A 16828-nucleotide genomic window follows, 5' to 3' on the forward strand; every position below is an offset into this window, starting at 1 on the left:
TATGTTTTTAATATGTATGCGATACGTACTTTTACCACAGCTGAAGTGCATGTACAAAGGAGGAGGAGAATGGGAATGGAATCAGCATGAGATAATAAAGTGGCCTAGATAAAGTATTAGCCAGCGATTGATCTCAAACAGGGGATGTTGCTTCTCTCTGACCTGATTACTTACTATGCATAGATTCCATTAAATAGAGCTTAGAATGGAAAGCTTCTGAAAAATACCGTAAATACAGTCAGATCTACAGCTTCCTGAGCCAAACCAGCGTGCGGATGCCTACCCATACACTCGGCACAAGCAGGAGCTCGAACCTTCCCCGTGCTGCCACGTCGCGCCCGCTAACTGCACGCACCCCACTCGTGCCTGTCCGTGCTTCCCCGGCAGCCCGGCTTGCAATGCCAGATGGCTCCGTGGTTTAAATGAGAGCAGGAAGTTCACGGAAAAAATTATCTTTACAGAGAAGAATTGCTGAGATCTTCCTTTTCTTGTTGGAAGGGGAGAGAAGAGAGACAGAGGAATACACTAAGATGTGCAGATTTCCGTGGTGCTGAAACAGGAGCAGGTTCAATTTAATTGACTCTGTGCTCTTCTTGTCTTAAGAAGGAACAAATTGGAAACAAAAGAGCAGACGCAGTAAGAACAATGTTCAGAATAACCACTGGTGAATTATAAAGATCATTCCTTCCACAGAATGGACAATTTTCCCATTGCCTGGTGAAATTACATTTTTTTTTTTTTTTAAACACTTCCGTGGAAAAAGTCTGCTAATTGGAAATACTTTGAATCAACTAAATTGCTGATTATGTCTACACAGAGAAACTGGTGTTATAAATATATCTTTTTTTTTTGTGGACAGGTGTAAGGAAGACTGGGTGTAAACAGAGGAAGTTAATTTTTGTCAGCTGTAATGGAAATCTGGTGTTCGCTTCCACAAGAATACCTATGGTACTAGAAAGCCTGATATTATACAGGAATTTCATACAGCCTTGGCTTTGGCCCTATTTTCTAACAAAATGTGTGCAGTGACTTTTATAAAAAGAAAAAAAAAAGGAAAAAAAAAAGGGCTTCTTAGCATGATAGACGGGGTAAATCCATCCCTGATGTAACCCTGTGACTTCACTGGAGTTGCCAATCTGGCACTCCAGGTATTGTTAGTTGGCTCTTAAAATGCATTTAACAATTCACTGATTATCAGGAGAGCAGAAAAAGATTGATGTTCTGCTCCCTTCATTTTGCTTCCAGTCTTTAATTATACTAAATTGGTTACAAAATAGTGACTTCCAGTACGGTTAATGTCCATAGGGGAGAAAACTTGCACTCTGCTGTTTTGTCTGAAGCTAACGATGATTACATGTTACACCTTTCGTCCTTGCTAGTACATTTCCTTTAAATCAAAACAAACAGCGAACAACGTGAAATCCTGCTCTCAGTGAAATCAACGGCAAGCTGACCTTGAGAGGTCCAGGATTTCACTGATAGTATCTGCAACCCTCTACCTGCTACTGCTAGTTAACACAGAGACAGCCATCAGAATTACAACAGGGGCTTCAGAAACAGAAGACGGGGAATTAGAAAGGCTACTGCGGTCACAAATTCCAGAATTCAGAGGATGTTTAACAGTGTTGGCCCCGTTTTCCAGCTAAGCAGGGAAATACACGTACACATATGTATATGCATGTTCTGATATGCCTATGTATGTGTATTTATTACATACATATGCAAATGTAGACATGCATATTAATATCAGAAATAAAGTGCTCCTTGACAAGGCTGGGTCAGTGCAAGAATGCAAAGGACCCGACCGGAGAGCAACTACTGAGCTAGCAGTGAGCCTGCTGCAGGAAAGCGCAGGGTGCTCTGAGCCCATCCGGCTGGGAGAGGGAATTTAGGCCAGCTTATGGGGGTCAGCCACATCGCAGGCAAGGACTGGGTCACTTCTCTATTTCAGCAGCAGTCTACTTCATGCTTTAGTATTTGCTCTTGCAAGTTCATTTATAATTGAATAGAAAGTAGCATGAGGGAAAAAATGTGTTAAACAAAAGGTTTTGTTTAAAAAGTAGGAATTTTTTTTTGTTTCTTTTTCCTGGGCTGCTATAATTTTAAAATTATTTTACAAAATAACTCCTTAAAAGGGGACTAGCACACTCCAGGGCATGTAGTTGTAAAGATAAATCTGTGCACTTCCCTGGTACTGCAGGCACTCACCCTTTGGCCTCATTTTTATGACTCTACACCCTGGAGTGGTGTTATTGCTTACAAACATACATATATACTTATGGGGGTATGTGCGATCTGCAGATGTTTTATTTATAAGTGGCAGGCCTATTGCATCACTGAAACATGCATTTACAAACAGATACAGGTTTTATGAAACCCTATTCCGTTGTTTTAATAGCTAAGCTATCCAGCCATAGCATAATAGTGCACAAGGTAAATGTGTCTACATCTCTAGAACCTGTTCCAAGTTTTCTCAGATGTGACTAACTGCAAGAATTTTCCAACCATCAAAAGTTAATAAAAAAGACAAAATAAGGCAGAGTAAGCCTTTCAGACGAGACGCACACCACCACAAAGTGGAGGGGCTCTGATAAACTTCAAGGCCTCATTTTGCCAAGGTATTTAAGCAGGTGCCTAACTTCAAATGTGGATCTATTTAAGTTAATATCCTTAAAATGAGATTCACAGTTAAATACTTTACTAACCAGGGTCTACACTGAGACTAGTCTGGATTGTGAGATATCTGCCCCAGGGCATCTGCGGAGATTAGCCTTTAACTAGAGAATCGCTGCAGTAGAAACAATTGTTTATTTTACTTGTAGTTCGTAGCATGTAAGCAAGAAAGGAAATGACGCAAACGTGTTCCGTATGTCGTTGAAGTCTGCTAAAATTATTCCTACATATTCAATGCACAGAAAATAAATTACAATGATTTTACAGAAATCTCCAAGTGACAGGAAACATAGCACATACAAAAAGTAATGAAACACTTAAAAAACAAAGATTTGTTGCAAATCAGAAGATTCTCAACTACAACTCCTATCTCCAATATAAATTATTGTAAATACTTAAAGCAATTGTTTGATTCTGTATTTTTCTAGTAGCTAAAAAACAGTACTCTGCACTAAATGCACAGCCACAAGGGACCAGCTCAAGAGCAGGTACCCCATTATAGCCTTACTGAAAAAACGACTCTTGCTAGAAAAAGAAGTGGTCTCTGAGCTCAGATTCCAACACTGACAGTCTTTCTATGGGAAGACCAAAGCCACATATTAACTCAATCTTCTGTAGCCAAACTAATTTCATTTTACATGAATATAAGTGAAAACAGTAGCTTCTGCATTTCATTAAATATACAATATTTTGACCATATCCCATGTTTTCAATCTTCAGAGTATGAAAGGTTAAGACTAGCAAACGATGACAAGGAGTGACCTACATTAAGCTGTAATCCCTGGACATACAGACTGAAAAAAATGTGTATTAAGCATCAAAATCTTTTTGATCGAAACTTGATACGGGCTGTGAAAGTTCTGTATTAACTCCCCAAATCACAAGTGAAGCTTTGGCCACAACGAATGTAACAGCAAAATATCCACTAACTTGAGTGGAATCAGAATTCCACCTTTTGTTTGGGTGTTCTCTCTAAGTGTGTAATTGCTGCACAAGCCAGAAACAGTTCAGATTTAAATTTGTACATGCTGAAAAAAAACTCAACACAAAAAATGGCAAAAACTCCACTTCCCTATACGTTAATAAAAAGCATTCATATGAAAACCACACTGGAGGGCTCTGAAGTTTTACTTACCATTAAATCTTCGGGAGCTGGTCTTTCCTTTGGTTGCTTTTTCATGCTATGTGACATAAAACAAAATGTTCACATATAAACAAGTGTTTATTTATTCCATTTGCTTAAATAGCGAAGACATCCTCCCTTAACAGAGACAGACTGTGTCTAGAATTTCAATGTATTTCTTAACTTCATCACATAGCGATGGAAGACAGGGTTACTAACGGTGGCCAAGACGTTAATCAACTTCTCCTCTCCTCTCCCTCCCTCGCGGTCAATGTTTCTCTGTTATTAATATTTTGTTGACTGTTAGCCAATTTTCATCTTTTCTGTATGTGCGTGTCTTTGAAGTTCCCTACAAATGTCTAGGTTTCTCTCATCATTTTCGAAAGACGTCATACCTACTAATGCCTTCCTCTGAATGAGACGTAGAGACAACCGTTTCCCTTTTATTTATAGGTCTATACTGCTTGTAACCATGAATATGTGTAAATATAAAGATCATTGAAAACCAACCAGCTCAGAAGGTATAGTAAGTTGATTCTCATTTTGCTAGGGATTATTACATAGCTTGACACAACATATTATACAAACAGGTGGGAAATTTAACTCTAACACTAAACAGCTTCAGGAAAACACACAATACCCTGGGGTTTCTACCTTAATTTTTTCACATTCATTTCCATTACACTGCAGGGTGATAGTTCATTACACAGCATTAAGCTGTTTATAAGATCATGTTTCTCATCCAAATAGTCCTAGTTTTCTGTGCAACAGGTGCAATTAGCTATTGAAGACTGTGCTTAGCTGCATGAAGGAACACAATAACATGGCACAGAGGTGACCATCAGGAGCTGCCTACTGACTAATTGGATTACATCCAAACAGCCAGTGTTTATGGCGTCTCTGGTATAAAGTCATAACATCTGATATGCTGCTCACTTGACATCTCTAATGCTTATTAGAAATTGATTGCTTAAATAGCGTTCGGAATTTCTTTGCGTTTGTTTGCTTTTTTAAACAGTAACGCCTCATTCTAAAAAGAGCTGTGTGCTGTACAGCCTACATAACACTATATCTAAAATATTAGATAATCTGTGAAGCAGTTAGGTTGCATTGATGATACGATTTACCTTCCCTACAAATAACTACACGATTTACCTTCCCTACAAATAACTACACGCACCTCAAATAATGCAGGCATGAGCAAGTAAAGCAAGCTGTCTGACGAGTAGGTTGGTAACAGTTCTAATCTGACAGTCCAAAGTAGCTGCGTCCCCAGGGAAAACAAGGCTATTAGCCACCATCAGTTATGCTTCAGTTTGACATCTGTGGAAATTTTAACACAGGTTATCCCTCCCCCAGCCTCAATGAGATTTTTTTTTTAAAAAAAAACAACAAAAAAAACCAGCCTGTCATTACTTTTTGAAGGGATTAAAAATATACAGCTTCATGCACATCAGTTGTGGTGCAGAATCCCCCGAATGGAGGTGCTCTTTGTAAACTGAAACTATTGAAAAAGGAGGCCTACGTTATGCAAACTTGAATTATTTATTTGCTTTAATTAACTGATAATCAGACTGCTTTTTGTTTCTGTATTGATTGTTACATACTGTGCCAGACCTGGAAGGCACTCTCTCCTAGGTTAGGTATTCAAAATAGAAATATTTTAGATGGCTTTTTCTGCAGTGGCTCTCGCACGCAGTACAGAGAATTGGAAAACGCTGTGAAGCCCGACCTACAGATCTGCGTGGAGCCAAGGGTTTCGAGTGCCTTGTTTTCACTGAGAAAGCATCCCTGAAGTAGTCCTCTCGTCCACGCGGCTGCTGCTCTCAGTGGCACACACTGAGATGGCTCCATCTGATTTAGCACAGCTGAGCATCCTGGAAGTGCATGCTCACAAAAGGGATACTTCTCTGTCAAACAAATCTTATCTGTACAAAATTCAAGCTTGTTTCTTCTGCCATACATAAATGACTGCCTATTATTATTATTATTAATTATTAATTATTAATTATTAATTATTAATTATTAATTATTATTATTATTAAAGTGAATGAATGTTTAAAAAGATATTCCCTTCATTCCGTTTCTTTAGGATAGCTTACCCATAAGACTTCCATTCTCTTGTCACTAGAGAAGTGTATTCTTTATTCTACAAATTCCTCCTTGCCTATTCTCCTTTAATTTAAATGGTCTTCAAAGAACTATTCAGTTTAAGGAAAGAAAATATACCCAATGGTGTGTTTTAAAATACGATTCCCAGTAAAAATTACTTACTGAAAAGCCAATGAATTAATCAAGGCTACTTGCCTTTCTAAACATTGTGGCAATTTTATAAGTAATATTTTAAAAAGCCCTAAATAATGATATTATACACCTGGGTTTTTGTGGCCTCTTTACCCTCAGATGAATTCTTAAGAGTCTCATTGCACAAGACTGCACCCACATCCAGGGCAGGTTTATTAAAACAGGAAAAACCCTTGTAAGTACTTTTACGACCCTTTGTGTAAATAACGTTTACATAATTTAAACAGTTTGCTTAGCTTTGCTGCCCCATCTGCCCAAGGCCCCCAAGTCCCTCTTCTCTCAGAAAGGATGCAAGGAAAGCCATAAGGTCTCGCAGAGCTGCAGAGTTAATGGCATGTATCATTTACATTGAGGGCATGGCATGTTTGCAAACTGAGCTTACCATTGAGTGATGAAGTGTACAAATGGCTCAGAGAACTCCCCGACTGGAAGGACGGGCGATTCCTGGGATTGGATTGAAACAAGAAGCAGAGTCAGAAGCAGAGAAGACAATTTTTTAGAAGGAGAATAATATAACAGCGACAACAACAGCCAAAAAAAAAAAAAAAAGGAATCAACAAAGCCTCCTTTTCACACAGAGAATTTGAGGGAGAAAGGTACAAATTCTTCCGAGAATGTGTTATAAAACACTGAATTTCAACTAATGAGTATTACACAATGGGTAAAAACATGTGGAAAGACACTGAGGGGAGGTGAAAAAAGGACAATGATAGCCACAGGGTAAAAAGGAAGGTAGGGAAAGTGTAAATGAGAAATTAATGATTATTTAAGTAACACACAAATGGTCTTGTAATTAACAAAGAGCTGTGAAATTATTCTTGTGTTGACCTTTGTTTCTTTCACTGCATTTGCTATTTATTTACACTCATGTTTATTTACACTTATTCATTTTAGAGGCTCTCCTAATTCGCAGTCTGTTCTAGATTTAAAAGACGAAATAATTTTTAGGGGGAAAATATGCAAGATTTACCAGTCTAGTGAAAATAACCACTCAGTGTTTATGAAAGAAAAAAAAAATTAAGAGCACAAGGAAAAAATATAGAAATGGGGAACAAACAACATCACCATTTGCAAAGAAGGGCTTTACGAATTTAGGAGTTTTTCCAAGAATGACAGAGAGCTCCACTGTGTTTATAGTGTAACAGCTCAGGATGTAATGAAATTACACTGCAGAGTACTTTAACAGTGTCATCTCATTAGACCTACAGTTGGAACAAGAGAGCCACATAAAACAGGCAGCTGCAAATGACTCCATTCTCATCTATTCTCATTTGCTATTAAAAATACCTTTCGGCGGCTTTTTTCCTCCCTGACATCCCTACACAAAGTACCCTGCAAAGTATGATACATGCACCTATTTAAATTAACAAAGGAATGACTTATTTTAATCTCACTGTGCTTTGGAGTGCTTTGGCCATTTGGATGAGCAATATATCATTACATACAACCTTCCAGCGCTGCAGGCAAGAAACTCAGAGCGTGCAGCATTTGGTGGGAGCCAAACAATTTCTCTAGCACACAACTGTGTCAAATGCATGCATGTATTCATTATTGAGAATGTGAGGAAATAGCTTTGATGTAGTGGAAAAAAGAAGATGATAAAAGCACCTCTGCAATGTGTGTGCCATTATCAATGGTGGCAGATAGACACAACTGCAGAGCCTCCTATGTGATTAGTAAATATACATATAATTGCTGTGGCCAATTATCAGAAAAATGAGATCGGTAATTACAAGACAGAAAATTAACTAGAACTCTTATTAAGGCTTTGTTTCCAATTCAAACAATTGGAAACTGCTGGAAAATACAATTAAATCAAAAGTAAGTGAAGAGTAAAAGGAGAAGCCAAAATTGCTTTACAATTTTCAAAGAGTTCTATTAAATACAAGGACTGTTTGATATAACATGCCCAAATTCTCTTTGAACTTAGCCCGGGCGAGGGAGAGGTTATTGTTTCTAAACTTATAAATGACATCAATATAGGAAGGTTTGCACTGGAGAGCGGAAGGAACACAAGGAAATAAACAGCGCAATTAAACTTTCTCCACTTCAAAGAACCGTGCATGAAAATTATTCATATTAACACAGAGAACGCAGAGCCAAGTGTCAGGCTTGCTTCCACTGCGTGGAGCCCAGCAGGTTTAGCCTCTCCCCATCCTTTTCTCTCGTCCTGCAGAAGTCTTCCCCGCGCTGCCACCCGAGGTGGCAAACACCGCGGTCCCCATGGGGCAGGAACGTACGAAAGATGCTGGGCACACATCACAGATCACTGAAAACTGTACGGCAAAGCTACCGGAGCCCTCTCCGTGGGGAAGTGGCCCTGCCCAGCCATGTTCCCCCGCTGTTTCAGCACAATGGGAGCGAGGAGCTCCTCACGAGCGTCCCTCTGGCGGGGCTGCCAGCGCGGATGGTGCGCGCTGGGGGAGCAGGACGGGCACGCGGCACTTCGCACCAATTTGGTAGGTGATAATTTCTGCAATCGCAGAGAGATGACGGACCCGTAATAGAGCGAAGCTTCATTATGAGAGCCGAAGAGAGGCTGATGAACTGCTCTGAAGCCACCAGCCTTGGGCTACGCCAAGCGAAGCCGGTGGCAAGGACCAGGTCATGAAGACCCGCACGGGTGCCTTCACCCAGCGGCTCCCGAACCGCAGCACAGCCAGAAAATGAGGTGCTCTGGCACAGGCAGGTGAAAGTAAACCCCAAACGCTACATTTTGGCACAGCTTTCTGTCAAAACGCAAGCATTTTAACCTGATCTGGGCGTAGCCTCTTCTGCCCAGGCCTGGCGGCCGTGGCCAGGCCTCCGCTGGCCTTCCTTCGGGAGCTCAGGAAGAGGTTGTGGAGGCAGGGAGATAAACACCACCTACATCTCAGCAGTATGAAAACAAGATGCTTTCATGCAGCCTTCCCAAGGATTTCAGACTGCACGTCCCACACATTTGTTGGTCGTTCACTTGATGAATTGCAAGTCTTTTGGGATGATACATCGATCTCAAGAAAATACTCGCTAGGAAGTGCGTTTGAGGGCAAACAGATCAGTGGAAAGAAATAATTCCACTCCAGTAAATATGAGCCAGTTCTTACTTTACAGCACTAGGTAAGTCAGGGGAGGAGGCTGCAGATTTTGGGTTTAGGTGAACCAGGAAAGCATGGGCTCTCAACTACTTACGAAGGTAAATACTGAAAAGTTCCCTTTTTAAAACAACTCAAAACAGAAAACATCCCTTCAGTTACGATATCTACCCAGGGAAACTGGTGACTGAAATATTTCTGTTTCTGCCATTGTTCTGTTCAAGAACATTTGAGTAGTAGAAAGATGAGAGTATTTTGTACTTTGAGCTATTCCAGTGAGAGAAGTGTTCCTATTGCTGCCTCTGAAACTTGAGCAATTACGATGTTGTTGCATCAGGTATAAAGCAAAAATTTCCCAAACTACACAAAATAAGTACAGCCTATATTTTATCATGATATTCTCCAGACTATGACTCTGGCTAACTCTCAAAGGAATGAGAACATTTCATTTTCATTAAAGACCACATATTTAACCAATATCTTGAAGAACAATATATCGAGGATGCCGCAAAAATGGCAGTAGAGTCACAAATGGTTGCAAAGGGCAACGTACTCATTGCCTCTTACATCCCCTGGCTGCTTATTCCCAAGGCTGGCTATTGTCCCAAGCCTCCGAGCAACATTTCTGCAACTGGGATCTGCTGCAGGAGAAGACAGGATCAGCCTCTATGATTTCTCCGTGATCAGCCTCAAAACCAGCCAAACCGTGCACATACGGTGCGAACGGGGAAGGGCAATAGGAAAAAAAGTTTGAGTGATGCCTTTACCTTGTGAATAATGAACAGTTCAAGAAGGTCAACCCATTACAACTGAAACCGTTTAATTATTAATTATGCACAATCTATGAGCAAAAGGACAAGTTCAGAATGTTTAATGTGTGGTAACTCCGACTGGACCCTCTCTTGGCATTTTGTTATTAGCACTTGTCAGCAAGGTGCTCAGGCATAAAGAAAAAAGCACAGCAGCAGAAAATCTGAGCTAGCAGGAGGAGGGAGGGCTTTAAACTTCAAACACTGATCCTAATATTTAATTTATGGAGTGCCAATGCTCTGGTATAAACCTTATTGACTTCCATGGAGTTAAGGGAAGTCACATTATTTAGATGAAGACATGGGAAGATGAACACTGTGACAATCCCTTCAAAAGCCCTCTCTTTTGAAGGGACTGATGGCATTACTATCTGCGTCTTTTTTTTTTTTCCCCCACAGGTCTGAACAAAGAGTGAACAACCTAGTAATGTGTCCAGAAGTCAACCAATCCTTTCCCGTCTGTGCAATAAGAGTTCAAATGACAGGTCTGAGCATTATTCTCACCTGCTTCTCAAATCTGCTACCCGAAATGTCTTTTGATCTGTTTTGCTCTCATCAAGCAGAGCAGTAGCAGAGATTCTGCTGAGGCTCAGGGAAAAACAATGTACAGCAAACTCACAAATGATGGAAAGAAGAATAAATATGGATGAGGCACCTTCCTCTCCTTTCTGTCCAACTTGAAAGTTTGTCTGGGTAAACCCAAATTCAATCAACAGATACAGCTCACAAGTAGTTTTGCCTCCTCATCTGCTAACTCCCTCTCCATGAAGGGTTAAAATTCCCCATTCCCCACAGCTCCAGAGCTACTGCGATTTTGCAATACTCTCTCCTCAGTGTGCGTGCTTGTGCAGAAGGAAATGCCATGGTCCTATGGCTCCATGGCCACAAGAGGGAAGTTAGCAGAACCGAGTAAACCAAACTTCAGTTACTCTCTCCTCTGGGTTTCCCCAGCACACCCTGTCTTTGAAATTATCATCTCCTCTGGGCAGATATTCCTATTCTGCAACTTGTCCATTGACGCCGAAATGGCAGCATTTAATAAATCATGTGTGCGCTTTACAAAGCATTTTTGGCTTATCACTTCAGCCTAGACAAATCTCTAGGACTGAAGAATTTGTATGCACTCCTGCTTCCCTGTTGCTAAAGCTTTCACATAATACACTTACTTGTTTTTTACTTTGTGGCCAAATAGTGATTTTTTTTCAGACAAACTTAAGTTTTAGCTGTACCAGAAATGCTGCCAGTTGCAATTATGTGTAATAACCGCACTGCAGTTACAGAGCTGTTTCAACGAGACCAGCGAATTACAATATTGTACATGTTCAGATTTACTCCTTCAAGGTCAACTTCCTTTTACAGCATTCCTAACAAAAAAAATTCCATTGCTGACTTTTAGCCATCTACTTCAAAAGCCCTGCACCAGCCTAATGGCAGGTGAACTCTTACAAGTAACAAGTTTGCAGAAAGCAAGGATGTCTGGAGGGGGCTCAGAGGCCCAGACTTAAAAGAATTTCTGGATTGTCCCCATTATACTCCCACCCCTAGCAGGAAGGTGAAAGATGATTACATCTCTGCGCCAGGTCGCTTCTTGCTCTTTTCTTAGTAGCAGATGCCAAATGTGACAAATTATATGTGGGGGCATTTTGTTGTGAACTTCTGTCTGCTGGGATTGGAGTGTCAGCAGTAAACTCATTTATTTCCAGATCTCTAGCTGGACTGGAACCAAGGTCGAAAGGCCAGTGTTTTATCCACCAAAACCCTCAGCCTACCTCTAACACCTCAAATCACGTGAGAACCAGCTGTTCTCTCAGGCAGAACTACGTGCACCCCAAGTTCTTGAAAATACACCATATGAGTAACCTACATTTGTACGGGAGGCACGCAGACATTCGTGGTTAAATTCGTCGGCAGGTACTTGGAGCTATTCGCTTGTCACTTCTGCAGCACTGGCTGCTGTGGGATGTTTTTCAGAGCCCAGGACAGGCAAGGAAAGAAGCCGAGGAGTGTAATTAACATTAGGAATAATCTAGACTGTACAACATGACATTTTCTACCTCTCACCAAGCTTTGTACTTGTTAGTGAGGCTCTCTAAAGGGCCTTGCAGATAAGTGTACAGGTAGCTGGAAAACAGGTTAATCCTTTAACCGTAACTGTAATTGCTTTCTCTCTAAAACAAACATAAGAATTTTTTCTTCTCATTGCTGGTCTCTTGTCGATCATAAGCTAGCAGAGCACAGCAGTGTTTTGGGTAGATACACACACATACGCACATTTCAAATAGCTAAGGCACAGCAGCATGAAACGTAGCCTCTACCTGTTTGCACCAAAGGGACTCAATTGAAAAACTAAACCCATTTATTGTTCCCTTTTTCCTCTGTACACTCCCAATGCATTTTTATTGCTTTTTCATAAAACACTGCTGCAAATAATCAAGCATGACCATTGACATCCACAAGATTGAGTTTTAGGAACCATTAAATGAGCTTGCCCTCTTGGGAAGGTTCTTGCTCAGGTTGGTCTAAAGGTAATTATTCAGCAATTCCTACCTGTGGTTTTACCTTGTTCCTATATAAGTCCCTGAATCTCATACACTAGTAAGGTCACAGTTTTTGTCTCAATAAAAGCATACCCCAAAACAACTTATCCACAGGACAAATTACGGTGGGTATGCGTACACATGCACACACATGTGGGTATCCCCTAACACCACCTTTTCTTGTATGGAAATCTTCAAAACTCCAGCAATTTTCAGGGTTAAATAGAGATATCCATACATTCGAACCAATTCATGAGACTCTAAGAAGAAATTCCCAAAGAAAAAACAAAATCTTGTTTCATTCAGAGCCTGTCAAGTTTTCTACTTCATTTATAGAAATAGCAAAATGTAGCACTGATGCATAAGGTTAAGAAATTCAGCACTCAAGAGGCAATGGTCTTCATTGTGTTATTTGATCAAGCTGAACATACTGTGAATTTTTAAGGCTATGCTGTAGCAATAAATAGAGGGATGTATTTAACCAGGAGGAAAAAAAGGGAATAGAAATAACTATACAGGATACATGTATTAAGTCCAAGTTATTTTTTCCATGAAAAAATTTGAAAATTTATTGACATTGAAATGCTTTATAGCTCAACATTAACACTACGCTAGCATTAACTGATGCTGCTAAATGTTTCTCGAGTATGAATTTAAAAAGAAAAAAAGAGGTCTTTGATTTGTGAAGTTTGTAAAGTCCTTGAGCTAGATTAAACTGCAGTCTTGTGAGACCGAGTATCTCTGTGGGGGCGCTTAACAGAAATGTTCAAGAAACTCATGGAAAGCTTCTCACTACTCACTCATGAAGCTGTCACGGTGAGGATTCACGAGTACAACTAATTAATTTTTCTTTTAAATTTCTGCCTGACTCATCAAAATATGAATATTTTTCAATGCTGTCTCCTATGTGCAAAAATAGGACTTGCTCCTGAAAGCCTTTCCTCCTAAAGCTTCTAATGTAATTAATTTGGATGTCCACTAATCCCAGTATGTTAACTAAAATTGATGGACAAAAATAAGGTTCTTTTTTTCTACTTCAACATATTAAAAAACAAACAAACAAACAAACAAACCAAAACCAACACCTAAGACACTATTACACTGAGACAAGCTATGGAAACTTTGAAATCAAAATTAATTTGTTTCAGATTATGAAGAAGAAAGGGTTACAAACTAGAGCTGATGCTTAACTACAGAGCTTGTGACCACAACTGCTCCAGTACAGAGAAACCCAGTTTACAGCAACCACCCAAGGGGCTGGCAATAATTGGTTTCCTAGTAGGGATACTCTAACTAAATAAAGGTCAAACAAAATAGCCCTGGAGAGCTTAAGGAAAATTTGAAGTAGTTGCTTAAATCAGGAGGGCAGCATACTGGATGCATTCCACAGGGCAAGTTTTGTTTATCCAGCCATCTCCAGCTACAGAGCAGCTACCTGCCAAGCCAGAAACCACAGGACGGAAAGGCTGGGAAGCTGACGTGCTGAAAAACTGAGAGCTGTCGGGTTTGGCCTTTTGGGATCTTCATCTGCAAGCCTGCAATCACCTACGTGTTTTACTAACTGCTGATCTGACTGGCAATCAGGAAAAATGACATTTTTAGAAGGTTTTAGAAATACTGCATCTGGAACGCAACTGAGGAAGCAACTAAACAGTAATTTCCGACATAATACATTCTGACACCAAGATAACAGTGAAATGAATAACTACAGGTCAGGAGAAGCTCGAAAACAATGCTACTTTTCAACTGACTACAAAAATACGCTATGATCATAGCCCTGTTTTTCCTGAAAACTTAAACCTGCCTTCTGCTGCAGGGTTGCAGAGCCCAGTAACCCACTGCTTACTGAACTGGACATTTACAGCATCCTCATTTACCTTTTAAACTTAGAATCTTCTAACGAATTAAAAGGAAAATGCATAATTATAATCAAAGCTAAGGTTCTCAATCTCTGCTTGGAAGTGGAATTTGATTTACCGAGTGACTCCTGCAAACATCAGCAAAGTGAGCACAAAACCAGACCATGCTGGTGCCTGGGAGGTTGCTGGAGTTCTGGAGGCTGGGCAGGGAGCAGTTAAGGTGTTTTGTCAATTAAAAAATCACGGGAGGCATTCTGAGACTGTGAGCAGCAAGAAAGGCTAAAGAGCACGCTAATTTTAATTGCAATCTTCAGGTTTCAGAGTCAACCCACTAAGCGAAATTGGGCGGCCTGCATTTCTCTGATGCATCTCTTCTGGGCCTGCAATATTAATGGCATTTTTTCTGGGGTTCTGCTGTTTATATTTCTAATTTATTGCCTGGAATAGACTCAGATGACACAAACTTTTTTTTTTATGCACCTAGAGCTTTTGGAGCATGGTCCTGTTGCTGAGTAGACTGCATTGCAAATTCTTTGGCTGCGTGATCCTGAAACATAGGGGCACATCTAGGACATCTTCCAAGCCAGGCAGTGGCTCCTGCTTCCAGCAGGACTCCATTCTCCTTCATGTTGGAGTGTTTCTGGAAAGACCCTGTGCACAGCAAGCGATGCATGTCCTTCCCAATAGGGATTCATCTGCACTGCTCAGTGCTTTCCATATACCATTTCGGTGAGTTGGAGACAAACTAAGTTGAGTGCTAGAATATTAAATTACTCTCAGATCTCAAATAACAGCAGACTGCCTTTATTGCTGGCTGTATTGCAGGATGAACCACATTAACAACTAGTCTGTCCTCATCTTTGGACCAGAAGCAGGAGTCTTCTCATGGTGGGAGATGCTGCTATGATTAGGACTGTTGCTTAAATGAGCGTGTCTTATTTGTAGCTGGATCAGATTTCACTGTAAGTTACCACATGTTAAAAAATAAAGGTCCTGGCAGGCATGCATCCCATTCACACAATGATTCTCGCTAATTTTGGCATTAAAAAAAACATCCCAGAAACAATGTCATTAAAAGCCCGATAACATAATTTAACAAAAATTTGTCAGGCAGAGTTTACAATGCTTCTCAAATCACTTGCTCATTCTGCAGAATTTCTGCAAAGTAAATTTAAGTCCTAGGAAATGAACAGGCAGACTTTTTAAACTGCAAAAGTCACCTGCTACGTCTCACATATTTCACTGAGAGTTTAAAGAATAAAAAAAAGGCCGGCTTAAAAAATCTCACTACTGCAGAACGTCTAAAAACTCCCATGGATGGTTTTTGTTCCATCGTGTGCCACCTTACAGAGCATGGTAAGTCCAGGATAGGTAGGTAACACACAAGCAACCTCTTGACTAGTTCAGTCATCGACAAATCCTACGAATTAAAGATGATTATGAATGAGCAGAACATTAACTTTTGGATTACCTCTACATTTTGGTAGAATGTGGGCCAGTTCTAAAAAAACAACACATCAACTGCCAATAAAATAAGCAACTTTTATCAAGAATCAAGGCCTTAATGTTACTTCTGTTTCATCATTTTTAAAGACAACCTGTTTTAGTTTCTGTATATTGAACTTCAAGAGAAGTTGGATTTTTTGGATCATTTCTTATGTTAAAAACAGAGCAGAATAAATTTCCATCTCCCAAAAATATATTCTTAAAATTGCTGTTCAAACTGACCAAAACACGAGAAGATATCATTACTTTTTTCTAATCTACTTGTATAATTTTTTAATCAGATCTATGAAAATGAAGTTCATCACACATATAATGTAACACCGAATTAATGAAGGCAGATGCTTAAGTCTTGTTGCTGCCAAATTTTTATAAATTAAGATCAACATACCTGGTTATTTGCTCAATTTAGGCCTCCAATAATGGAACATAAAAAAAAAATGTTTCTATCAAGTACTTCGGGTCTATTCAAAGGCCTCTGATAACCACCTTGCCTGCTGAAAGCCTTCCCCACCGGTCTTAGCCATTGGTGCTGTCTCCCCATCTATCTGGGTGAGCCTGGAGCCAGCCTGGGGCACTGGGGATATGATTCCTTCTTGGATTCGTATGCTCTGTTCCAAGCTATGTGAAGAGATAAAATAGTTGTGCAAAGAGATATTCAGTATGAGCTATTTAACCACAAATTTCAGGAGCCAAAAGTCCCAAACATGTTCTGTCACATAAAAATATTTATTAAGGGGCTTGAGAAACAAGTTCTAGGAAACACCCCGTTACAGGACCACTGCTGTGCACTATCTGCTTGGAGGAAGCAGCAAGCTACAGACCATCACCCCTCGCTGTCACGACCGTCATTAGGCGAGGTGGGGGATTCTGGGGCTCCCCTGGGGATGGGCTGCACAGCGCGGCTGCAGGAGAGGGGCTCTGATCCTGCCTCCTGTGAGTTTTA

The 16828-nt window shown here is 40.2% G+C and overlaps 1 protein-coding gene across 7 annotated transcripts in view; it reads right to left on the bottom strand.

The window, feature by feature from the left end:
• MAP2K5 (mitogen-activated protein kinase kinase 5) overlaps positions 1-16828 on the bottom strand; it is a 129535-nt gene that overhangs the window by 16455 nt on the left and 96252 nt on the right. For all 7 annotated transcript variants that reach the window (XM_083851239.1, XM_083851244.1, XM_083851243.1 and 4 more), the window contains 2 exons: positions 6483-6544; positions 3809-3854 (listed from right to left, as the gene is read on the bottom strand). In XM_083851239.1, coding sequence (XP_083707365.1) covers positions 3809-3854; positions 6483-6544 — 108 coding nt within the window. The remainder of the gene's footprint in view (positions 1-3808; positions 3855-6482; positions 6545-16828) is intronic.

The sequence above is a fragment of the Anser anser genome, assembly GCF_964211835.1.
Source record: "Anser anser genome assembly, chromosome: 10".
Taxonomy (NCBI): Eukaryota; Metazoa; Chordata; class Aves; order Anseriformes; family Anatidae; genus Anser; species Anser anser.